Genomic DNA, 12,143 nt, shown 5'->3' on the forward strand with positions numbered 1-12,143 from the left:
AAGCAATTTCTTACATTTTCAAATGACTGATGAAAAGAGTATTACTTCTCAAATTCATGAGTTTCATAACATAGTTGCTGAATTAACCAAAGAGGGTAATGGTCTACCCGAAAGTTTTATGACTCAGTGTCTTGTTGAAAAATTACCCGACTCTTGGAAGGAGTATAAACTCCATTTCAAACAAAAGAAGACTTTCATGAGTCTTCAACAAACCATAGTGCATATTAAAATAGAAGAAAGGAATAGGTCTTTGGAAAAGGTTAACAGAGCTAAGGAAATTATTTCCAAAGCTAATTTAGTAGAAGAGAGATCTATTAGACCTCCACAACACTACAAGAAATTTGACCATAAGCCCAAAAGAAAACCTTGGAATGATAAGAAAAGATTCAACACATCTCATTCTCTAATACAAAAGAAAAAGGTCATTTGTTTTGCTTGTGGCAAAGCAGGTCATTATGCAGCGACATGTAAGCAGAGGACCACCAACAACTACAAAGGATCAATATCAAAAAACAAGGCAAATGTGACGGAAGTGGAAGAGATCATTGCAGCTGTCGTATCTAAAGCTAACATGACCACGGAAGTAAAAGGATGGGTGATTGATTCTGCATCTACTAGGCACATTTGTGGAAATAAAGAAGACTTATCCTCCTACACACCAATAAAGGAAAATACTGAGCGGGTAATTGTTGGAGACAATAGATCTGTGCCTGTGGTAGGCAAAGGGAAAGCTCTCTTAAAGCTAACTTCGAGTAAAACCCTTTCACTCTCCGATGTTCTACATGTTCCTCATTTCCGACACAATCTTGTTTCAGTACACCTGCTTGGTAAGGCAGGACTTAAGGTTTTATTTGATGGTGGCATTGTTACCTTAACTAAGCATGATGCATTTGTTGGTAAAGGCTATGAAGATCAAGGTCTTTTTGTATTAAATGTTGCTAATATTATTAATGAAAATTCATCTTCTTGTGCTTACTTGGTTGATTCTATTAATATTTGGCATGTTAGACTTGGACATGTAAATCTTGGGTACATCAAGAAAATGAAAGAAACTGAAATTATTAATTCACTAAGTGAAACCAATATGGATAAATGTGAAGTATGTGCTGAGACTAAAATCACTAAAAAGCCTTGTAAATCTATTACAAGAGAAACTGAACTTCTTGGGTTAATACATAGTGATTTGGGTGATTTAAAGCACACAATGACTAGAGGTGGTAAAAAATATTATGTGATATTTGTTGATGATTACTCTAGATTTACTAAACTTTATTTATTAAGATCCAAAGATGAAGCCTTAGAAATGTTCATAAAATACAAAATTGAAATTGAAAATCAAAAGAATAAAAGGATTAAAAGACTAAGGACCGATAGAGGTGGTGAATATGAGTCTAATCCTTTTAAGGAATTTTGTGAACAAAATGGCATAATACATGAAGTTACACCTCCTTATTCACCGGAATCTAATGGAGTAGCCGAAAGAAAGAATAGAACTTTGAAAGAAATGATGAATGCTATGCTTGTTAGTTCCGGGCTACCCACTAACATGTGGGGGGAAGCCATTCTTTCGGCTTGTCACATTCAAAATAAAGTGCCTCATAAGAAAACCGGTAAAACTCCTTACGAACTTTGGGAAGGTCGTAAGCCTAGTTTGAAATACCTCAAAGTGTGGGGGTGTTTGGCAAAGGTTTTGCTACCCGAGCCTAGAAAGAGGAAACTTGGCTCTAGAACTTGTGATTGTATTTTTATTAGTTATGCTTGCAATAGTTCATGTTATAGATTTCTTGTTATTAAGAGTGATGTTTTAGATTACAATACTATTATTGAATCTGAAAATGCTATTTTCTTTGAGAATGTGTTTCCTTTGAAAAATAAGGAAAAATTATTGCATGAACCTTCTTTTACTTCTAATGAAATTGTTGATGATGTGCAAGAATTGAGGAGGAGCAAGCGAGCTAGAACGGAAAGGAATTTCAGTAATGATTTTATTACTTATATTGTTGATGATGATCCGATATGTTATAATGAAGCAATCAAATCTATTGATGCACCTTTTTGGTTAGAAGCTATTAATAATGAATTAGATTCAATTATGTCTAACCATACATGGGAACTTGTTGAGTTACCTCCTAAGACCAAACCAATTGGTTGTAAGTGGGTGTTCAAGAAGAAACTCAAACCGGATGGTACAATAAGATTATTTTGACACTTATTCTCCGGTTACTAAAATTGCATCTATTAGAATATTGTTTGCTATTGCTTCTATTTATAAACTTGTGGTACATCAAATGGATGTCAAGACTGCCTTTTTACATGGTGATTTAGAAGAAGAAATTTATATGGAGCAACCCGAGGGACTTGTAATCCCCGGTCAAGAACACAAAGTTTGTAAATTGGTGAAATCTTTGTATGGATTAAAACAAGCTCCTAAACAATTGCATGAAAAATTTGACAAAGTGATGTTGTCTAATGCTTATTCTATTAATGGTGGAGATAAATGCATTTATAGCAAGTTTAGTAATAATGAAGGTGTCATTATTTGTTTATATGTTGATGATTTGCTTATTTTTGGAACCAACATGAATGTTGTGCATGAAGCTAAAAGATTTCTTTCATCTAATTTTGATATGAAAGACATGGGTGAAGCTAATGTTATATTGGGCATTAAAGTTCTTAGAGATAATAATTGTATTACTTTATCTCAGTCACATTATGTTGAAAAGATGCTAAAAAGATTTGAGCACTTTGATTATTCACCTATGTCTACACCATATGATTCTAAAATACATTTGGTTAAGAATCATGGTGATAGTGTTTCACAAGAGAAATATGCACAAATCATTGGTAGTTTAATGTTCTTGACAAACTGTACACGCCCTGATATTGCATATGCTGTCGGTAGATTGAGTAGATATACTCATAATCCTAGTGTTGAGCATTGGGATGCAATCTCTAGATTGTTGAGATATTTAAAGGGCACAATTAATTATGGTTTATCATATTATGGTTTTCCTGCTATATTAGAAGGGTATTGTGATGCTAACTGGATTTCTGATTCAGATGAACTAAAGCCTACCAGTGGCTATGTATTCACACTAGCAGGAGGAGCTATATCTTGGAAGTCCTCCAAACAAACTTGCATAGCAAGATCCACAATGGAGGCAGAGTTAGTTGCCTTGGAGAAGGCTGGAACTGAAGCTGAATGGCTAAGGAGCCTTTTGATTGATTTGCCTTTATATGCTAACCCAGTTCCACCTGTTTGTATTCATTGTGATTGCCATGCTGCCATAGCTCGAGCCAAGAGCAAGATCTATAATGGGAAAAGTCGACATATCCGATTAAGGCACAATATTGTGAGGCAGCTTATTGAGACCGGTGTAATATCCATGGATTTTGTGAGGTCAAAAATGAATTTGGCAGATCCTTTGACCAAGCCACTAGCAAGAAGGCTGATGAGTGAAACATCGAGGGGGATAGGACTGATACCCAAATGATGACACTGTGATGGATACCCAACCTCTGTGATTGGAAATCCCATGAATGAAGTTTAATGGGAAACGAAGTCACAAGTGATCATGGTGTGGTACTGTCATTCTATGTTATTTCACTATCTTGTTGATAAGATTGTTGATGAGTCCATCCCTATGGTGTAAGACAGTACAAAGATGCAGGGTGATTAAGGATGAGTATAAAACTCTTAATGGTTCCATAGTCCCTACCTGTTGGGATGGGGTGTTACCTGCACACACTCTTGATGGATACCACCTATGTGAGTGTGGAGGTGGTGCCGCTTCCTATGAGACTTGGGTAGGTCTCTAGAGCACTCATGAAACCCAGTGGCGCATGGCCTGTATAAGGCGCCAACCCGCAGAACAACCCAATTTTTTATTTTTTGTTAATTCTTATTTATTTATTAATTTTCTTTTGGAGAAAGTTATGTGGGTGATAAGTTTGCTTACTTTATGAATTTGGTTAAAAGAGTCTAACTCTACCACAGTTCATTAAGTTCCTACTTATTTATCCTAGTTGTGGTTAAAACTTTCGGGTACCACATCGATGCATGCTTTCAATCTCCTTCTATTCTAATATTTGTAACATGTGGGGGATTGTTGTAATGTTACAAATATTGGTTTTATTTACCTATTAATTTTTGACCATTCAACATAAATTATATTCATGAGTTTTGACCGTTGGGTAATAAAACCTTTTACAAGTTTTTTAACTGTTGGTTTTAATTCCTTTACCCGTTGGTTTTCTTAAATTAAAAAGCATTTGTCTTCAATATTTACAAGTCCTTTTAGCTGCTGGCTTTAATTCTTTACCGTTGGTTTTCTTAAATTAAAACCCATTTGTCTTCAAGCTTTGTTGACCGTTTGATGATTTGTTGACCGTTTATCTTAAATATGTTGACCGTTGGTTTTATACATTGATCTCATGACCGTTTGTTCTTTAATACATAGATTGCATAATAATGTGTTTTAAAAGAAAAAAGTTTCCCCATGTCTATATAAGCAAGTCTTCATTTGACAAAAAATATATCATCAAAAAATATTACTTTTAGTGAGATTTCATTTTCATGCTCCAGAATTTTTTCTTTGTTACCAAAGAGAAAAATTAGAGTTATTTGCTACTCAATTTTTCATCCTCTTCAACTTGAGAAAGGGTTGTTCATTTGATCTTCGTTACTTGAAAGTGCGTTCTTAACGAAGGTAGACGCTATAGTCTAATCCTGGGAGGTTGCGTGTCAAGAGATCCGATCGCACCGAGTTATACACTCCGGGAGGCACGAAATCAACCTTTAAGGACAACGCTCTTGCGTGATTCTATAGCTTTGTGAGATTTTTCCTTGCTCTATTTTTTTATTTATTGTATTATATTTATCTTATTGTTAATTGTTTGGATTAATATTATTTAGCATCAATAAGAATTTTTGCACCATCCATTTAATTTTACAACACCCACAAGTAAATCTGGCCTTATTATCCACCAAAATAGGTGTTTGCTATTTGCAAGTCCCCAACCAAACTTAGAAATCTGCCGTAGTGTCATGACAATTACGCTGCCAAAGTTCACATAAACCATGAGTTTGGTGCCTTAGTGTTAAGCCAATGGAGGCACTCGGTTTCTTCCTTCCATAAATTATACCCAATTAATTTTAGACGGTCATTGGGTAAGTAATTGAGAAGAAGTTGGAGAGGGCCAATGGCATGTATGCGAGGGAACATGGGAGAGAGAGCATCCAAAACATCTTGATCTAACGCGTCAAATGTGAGAATAACAACTCCTGAAGCTTTAGGTGCACTATCTACCGCATCAATGGCAAACTTGAAGATAACATCATTTGGATTTGTAGTTCGAACATAGATAGGGAGATCCCTCAGATGAATGTCTCTCATACTTGGAATCCAGTCTACAACTGTATCCAGATACCCATTTGTTAGATAGCAAGCACTAATCTACAAAAAAGAAATAATGTTTCTAGGTTTAAACTTTGAGATTGATCATAACAAAACAATACAATTAGTGGTGGTGGTGGTTCAATATTCTCAAGAAAACTCTCAAATGGTTAGGCACGCACTAAGGCATTAATTCGAATTCCGCAATGAAAATCCTCACACAGTTTGATTAGTGTTAGCCGTTTTTAATCTTATTGATGTTCGGGTAGGCCTAGATCAAGCTATGACTCAATTGGACTTCATCATGGAGTGTCTGCATGCAGTTTTCATCGTCTAGACCCCTCCTGTTATTGGTTCGCAACAGGTATGTGCTACTATTGTCACAACCAGGTAAAGTAGCCACAAAGTTGGTCGCCTCTTCCCACCCTTTTTGCTTTAAAAATAAAATTAAAAGAAAAAAGGAGGAAAGAAGACAAAAACGATAACGAAAATGGAAGATTTCAGTAGAATATTGCCTTTTATGCTACACCTTTAAGTGGTGTGAGGCCTTTGCCCTTGAGAGACCGTAATTGCATGGTAGCCATTAAGCTGCAAGCAGGGATAATGAAGAGCATTACAATTGGGATTCCGAGTTCTTGAGCAGCTATGAGAGTGAATGCCATGAAACCATGCATCCGAGATAATGCAAGTCACAGAAGGATTGTTGGAAGTTGCAGTGTTTCAAAAGAAAATGTCAGAAAATGGAGCCAAGAAGTTTTTCATAATGGAATCGCAAAGAGAAGGAATGTCTTGTGTGGCGTTGGAATCCGAAGGAAGGAGACTGTCTAAAATTGGGGGCTGGAATACAAACTGCATGAGGCTTACCAGATACTTCTGTCTTGGAATCCATTTCTTGCTATTCCAGTTTACTGGTCAATAAAATAAGAAACTCCATTATAAAGTAAGAAAGTCTTCATTATAACCTCTCAAAAAAGAAGAAGAAGCAAGGAGCATATCACGAATTAATATATATATATATATTGAAAAGAGTTGAAAAAAATTTGCATCCAAAAATGTTTTGATGTATTCCTGTGTGTTTTTTAATCATATTTCACCCTAAGCCATATCATTTTTTTGTTTATCAACACGTTGATTTTGACAGTTTACATAAAAAATCAGAAGAAAAAAATTACCTCCTAGATTTACAACTTGGTAAGATGCTTTTGGGTAAGATAAAATCTTCTGGTACTTATTCCGTCGGCAACAAATGAGAATCTCTTGTAATTGGGGTTTTCGAATTTTATTCAAATTTCTACGATTCATCCCTATATAAACGGTCCAAAAATTTCAGTAAAATTCAAACATCTCAATGGTTATTATTACAGGTCGCTACAATACGTCAATATGGTGTCGCCTTAACAACCTTAACGGTCTCCACTTTAATTACTAAAAATGAGGTACAAAAACGGTTCGTTTTTGGCATCATTCGGAAACGCGACGAATGCGATGCTTTCCTTCGTTTTCTGTTCCAGAGCGCGAAGACAGAGAGACGGAGGGAGCATCAGTTTTGTGCATCCATTGCCGACCAGTACGAAGGTTTTATTTTTCGCTTCAGAGTTTTACTGCAACGCTTTGTTCTTTGACGCCGGTTTCTGAATATTTCACCTTCATTTTCTTATGATAGAGATAAAAGATGTTACGGAGACCAAGAAAGAACAACCACCTGCTTTCCTCTCTGCAGTTCAAGGACTGGGGATGGGAGAGAAACAAAAGGATACCAAGGAGACCCATGTTTCTATGTCGCTTGATAAGCTCAGAGAGCAAACTAGGGAGGCTGTTAAGGGATTTTGAAGATTGGGTCAAGCAGGTATATATATATATATACACAATACATTTAATTTTGTTTGAAAGATTTTCTATAGCTGTGCTTTCTGGGTTTTGCTTAAATTTATAATCTTGTTGATTACTTACAGTTTGGGCGATGGTTGAGTTGTGAATTTTATTGTGGGATACCGGATATTATAGTTTTCTAATTTTTTTCTGATAGCGTGTTGAAATTGTGAGTAATTGGTTTTATCAATACCGAAGCTTTTTGGTGATCTTCAAACCATTGGATCTTCCTATATAAAATGTTAGCCAAAGCCGTTCTTGCCCTACAATAATATGAATTATGGGTTTTATTTTGTTTAGTTTTATTTATTTATTTATTTTAATGTCATTTTGAATCATTTGTTTGATTTATTTTCCTGGTTTGAATAGGGAGTAAATCATGAATTACCATTGGATATTGTAACCCTTTCTTATGCAAATCAAGCGGTTTATGGTTAAGGCAAATGTGTAAGAAAATTGAGTTTTCCTGTGAAGTATAGAAAATGGGAGTCCCAAGACATCTTGAAGAAGTACATTATTTGTGGATTATAAAAATACGATTTTTGCAACAATAATGGTAAAAGAACGATTGTGAATCACCATATACACTATGGGGGAAGGATTTTTTTAGATTAACTATATATGTTTCACATGGGGTCCAAGCTCATCGTGCTACTAGTTCGGAGATTGTTGCATCATTATCAGAACAAATTTCTGACTGCAATGTGCATTTATTTTTTTCCTCTTCATCTGTTTTCCTTGAAAAAGCTGGTTTTTTTTGGAGCAGTTACAGCTACTGTTTTATTTTTTAGCATTAAAGAAACTTTTAACATAGATGGCCTGTCATTAGCGTCTTCCTGGACGCATATAAGAGCTATTTGCATGCATGCAATTAATTTGCACGACGAAAGTGTTTCATCCAAAGAAGAATCCATAAATTCCATGCCTTTGCCTTCTTTCCACAGTTCATATGCCTGAAATTATAGAATATTAAACATCAAATACTTGGAAAATAAAAATGTACATAGGTACTCAGCAAAAGAAAAGAAGTGTAAGCTTTTGATCCACGGTTGTCTTAGCAATGTTTACTCAAGTTACTTACATATTCTAGGATGTTTAGGTTCTCATCCAAACCATAAAAACAAGCAATACTCTTGCCACTAATGATTTGTAGAAGTAGAACTCCAAAGCTGTAAACATCGGATTTGGTGGAGTACACGCCTTTTCTAACATACTTAGGAGGAACATAACCGCTGCATTGGATTTTTTAACATAAAAATTAATTATTTAACTAACAAGAAAGCTTAGGTTATAAAACTTTTTAGGCCAAGTACTTACTAGCTATGTTCCAACAATCCGACCTGTGTTTGCTTCATGATCATCTTTCCTGAAAATTCTAGCCATACCAAAGTCTGAGATCTTGGGTTTCATCTCATCATCTAATAACATGTTGCTAGCTTTCAAGTCTCGGTGAATAATTGTCATTCTCGAGTATTCTTGGAGATATAGAAGCCCCTGAGTAACACCTTCAATTATGTCAATGCGTCTTCTCCAATCCAATAGATATCGCTTGATGTGGTCTATGTCAAATACATTGTGAAAAGTCAGTCACTCAATTTTGATGGGACTAATAATGGAATAAGATGCGAAAAAATGCCCAAAAATTTAAAAAGACACCTTGTGTCAGTATCCCTATAAGCTTGAAATTAGATGACCTTGGCTTTGTTTAAGCTTAAAGGGTGTTTGGCACAAGTGTCAACATCAGTAATTATTGGCTTGCAGCCTTCTGTGAATAAGATGCAAGCGCTCTTATGTTATTGCATTTAACATTCTTTCATTTACTGTAATTGAATTGCAGGAAAGATATCGAACCAAAAAGGTAGAAGTCCAAGCTTTTGTTTGGCATGTACTCATAGATCAGCATTTGTTCATCCCTCTCAATGCAAAATCCCAAAAGCCGCACGAGATTTACATGTTGCAGTTTTGCAGTAAGTATAACCTCATTCTTAAACTCCTCAAACCCTTGAGTCAATGTTTTAGAGAGCTTTTTCACTGCTATTTCTTGTTCATTTGGTAGTACACCCTAATAACTAAATAGACATCCATGATTAGTTGGTATCTTTCCATCATTGAGATACTGCTAGACATTTTCTACTTCTGCTGCCAAAATGTAGCATGGGAGTGGTTTGTAGATAGAGGTATGTTTCTGCCAATTTATTTAGTCTAGAACTTGAAGCACTTGTAATGATGATGAGGCAATGCCACAATATATGTAGTCAAACAGAAGTTTACCTTATAAAAGGGACCATAACCTCCCTCTCGTAGTTTATTTTCAAATGAAAGTCTATCTGTAGCTGCCTCAATGTCAGCTAAAATAAAGACTTGCAGATCAGGAACATTGCCATTAAAATCTCCTGCAGCTGCAATATGATTAATTTTGGACTCTGATTCTTTAGATGTAACAACCATTCCTATATTAACAGAAAATAATAATAATAATAATGAGAAGATGCCCAAAAGTGTTAGTTCCTCAATCATGGGGGTTAAAATAGTAAATGATCCTAACTTCCAATTATAGATTGTGAGTACATGTAGTAGAAATTTTTACCGTTTAAATTGAGCATTCTCCTCCTTAAGCAACAGATTACAAGGCCCAGTAGGAGAATAACAGTAGTAGTTGTAGCCAAAACGATCACTAATAAATGCCCCTTGTGTTGTCCATTATTTCCTTCCTCTTGAGCTGATAATGCATCTCATGCTTGAATTTTTGAGAGACGAATGTTAGAAAAGATCTTAAAACAATGTCACTGTCAGACTTCTAATACTTTGGATTGCTGAAATAATTGGATGTTCATATAGTTTAGTTTATTAAGGAAATGAGATAATCTTCTATAAATATCGATGTCATATATGTCATGTCTTATTTCTTTCTAAGACAACCCAATAACTCCATGAAAAGTCAGTTTCCTAAGACCAGCCAAGTCAGGAGAAACATAAGTACAAAAGACAATAAGCTCATGTAGGGATGGGGATCCCCTCTAATTCCCTGCCCACAGAGGAGGGGCAGGGGAAATTTTAGGTGGGGGGGCATGCCTGAGCAGGGCCCTTTTTCTATGTGTCTTGATATCTGTTTTCTCTTTGCATGAGTTTTGGGATCTCTTATATTATTATGTTTATGTGTCATTTTTAATTTTTTATTCTTGTGTATTTTTCAGGTTCACAGTTGGGAAATTCCAGGAGCCAAATTGTTGCTATATTGGCAAATTTTGTTATTGTTAGATATCCACAGGAGTGCTAGACCTAATCAGGTCGCCTCCTAGTAAGAGGATCTTCATTTGTTGGTTTTGCATGGGGTTGCTTAGAAGTGATCTTCAGATTTAATTGGCTTGGCTGACCTTAAAATGGATGTCTATATAATACATACTTTATAACAAGTTATTTGATCTCTTTACAGTAATCAGCACCTCATTTCCAGAAGTGTTTAATCTCCAGTAGTCAGTACCTCATACCAAGAATGTGTTTCATATATTGGTGAACTTTGGGGATGTAACATATGACGCCTATTTTCAAGGATGCTTTTGGGGTGATTCTTTTTTCCTTTCTGGATATTCTTATAAAATAGCCAGTTGGTGTGATGAACTTTTCTGTTTCCATATTTTCTATAAAAATGATTGTCATCATGAATAATATTGTTATTGAAGTTTTGCTAATGCTTTGTTTCTCTGTTTCAGTCTGAAATAGCAAGAGAACAGTTTCTGATAGTTATTTTAATTTTCATTCATCAAATTTTGATTTGATCACTTGATATTGGTACAGCAGGCACCGAGCCTTCCTTCCAGGACTGTCAATCTGGGAAACCATTCATACCACATGAGAAGCTAGGAGGGAGAAACCGAAACAGGAGGTTGGGAAGAACCAGAAGAGGCATAGATCACCGTATTTTGGGTATAGCTTGTTGACGGTCTGGTATGCTTTCTGTAGAGGATTTTCAGAAGGTTCTTTATATTCTTAAGTTGTATCTTTATCCAATGAAGGAATTGTTTCACTTGGTGCTGGAATTCTATAGAGCAGTCAGCTCATCTCAGAAGGCCCGCTTCCTTCGTTTTATTTACACGAGATTCCTGGTTTTTTTCCTCTTCTTTTATTGAGCCCCGGCCCCCTCTCATAGACAAAGGGCAGGGTAATAACAGGGGTCCCAATTGTAGGGAATCCGGATCCGTTCATGTAGACGTTTCCTTCGATAAAGTACATCATTTGACTGAAATCAGATTATTGTCAATCAAAACCCAAACAGTGAAAAAAGAAAGAAGAAGATTATATGTATAACCGAACAGGAAAGGCCATTCAAATCTTGACAAGCATTAGCAAAAGCATTCTAAAAGTATTATTTTAACATCAAATAGATTATCAAGACTGCTGCATTTGTTACCTGCTAGAGAAAGCTCCCAATTGTCATCATAAGGGACTTGCCACACAAAGTAGCCCACTGGTTTCTTCTGCTTGGCATAAGAAACCTTAATTTTGACCACCTCAACATCATCAAAGCCGACCCAGGCCGATCCTATATGTAGCATTGTATCTTACATAGCCCCATATCTCTTAGTGTAAGCCTTAATTTCCTTATTGTTGGAACTGACGGCTCATATTAATACCAGTCGAAGGCCAAGTAGACGGGAGCAAAGTGAACGTCATGTAAATATTTCTGCATATATAAAACTCACCATTTTTACTTGTATACATTTTTAGAGACATTCTTGAATATGCTCCCCTACATCACATGTTTAGATCTTCCAAAGGTTGGGATGGTGGTGACATCCCTACATGCAGTATAATTTCTTCATGATCGGCTCATAGATATTTTGAGAAGTACAAAATTGTGAAACTCTAGTATTATTGTAT

General features: G+C 35.8%; 1 protein-coding gene and 1 long non-coding RNA gene across 3 annotated transcripts; one reads left to right on the forward strand and one right to left on the reverse strand.

The window, feature by feature from the left end:
- Positions 1-5,069: 5,069 nt before the first annotated feature.
- On the reverse strand, positions 5,070-6,070 carry LOC132168719 (7-deoxyloganetin glucosyltransferase-like). The gene is made up of 2 exons (XM_059579750.1): positions 5,926-6,070; positions 5,070-5,416 (listed from the first exon to the last, which is right to left on the reverse strand). Exons 1-2 carry the CDS (start codon positions 6,068-6,070, stop codon positions 5,070-5,072), a joined length of 492 nt encoding a protein of 163 aa, XP_059435733.1.
- Positions 6,071-6,871: 801 nt separating this feature from the next.
- LOC132188886 (uncharacterized) lies at positions 6,872-11,549 on the forward strand. Of its 2 annotated transcripts, none has more exons than XR_009440957.1 (5): positions 6,872-6,963; positions 7,060-7,242; positions 9,103-9,232; positions 10,460-10,827; positions 11,064-11,549. It is a non-coding gene; the product is annotated as an uncharacterized LOC132188886 (long non-coding RNA). The 2 variants fall into 2 exon arrangements; XR_009440951.1 differs by having other exon boundaries at positions 6,886-6,971.
- Positions 11,550-12,143: the final 594 nt, after the last annotated feature.

Source organism: Corylus avellana, chromosome ca1 (genome assembly GCF_901000735.1).
Source record: "Corylus avellana chromosome ca1, CavTom2PMs-1.0".
NCBI lineage: Eukaryota > Viridiplantae > Streptophyta > Magnoliopsida > Fagales > Betulaceae > Corylus > Corylus avellana.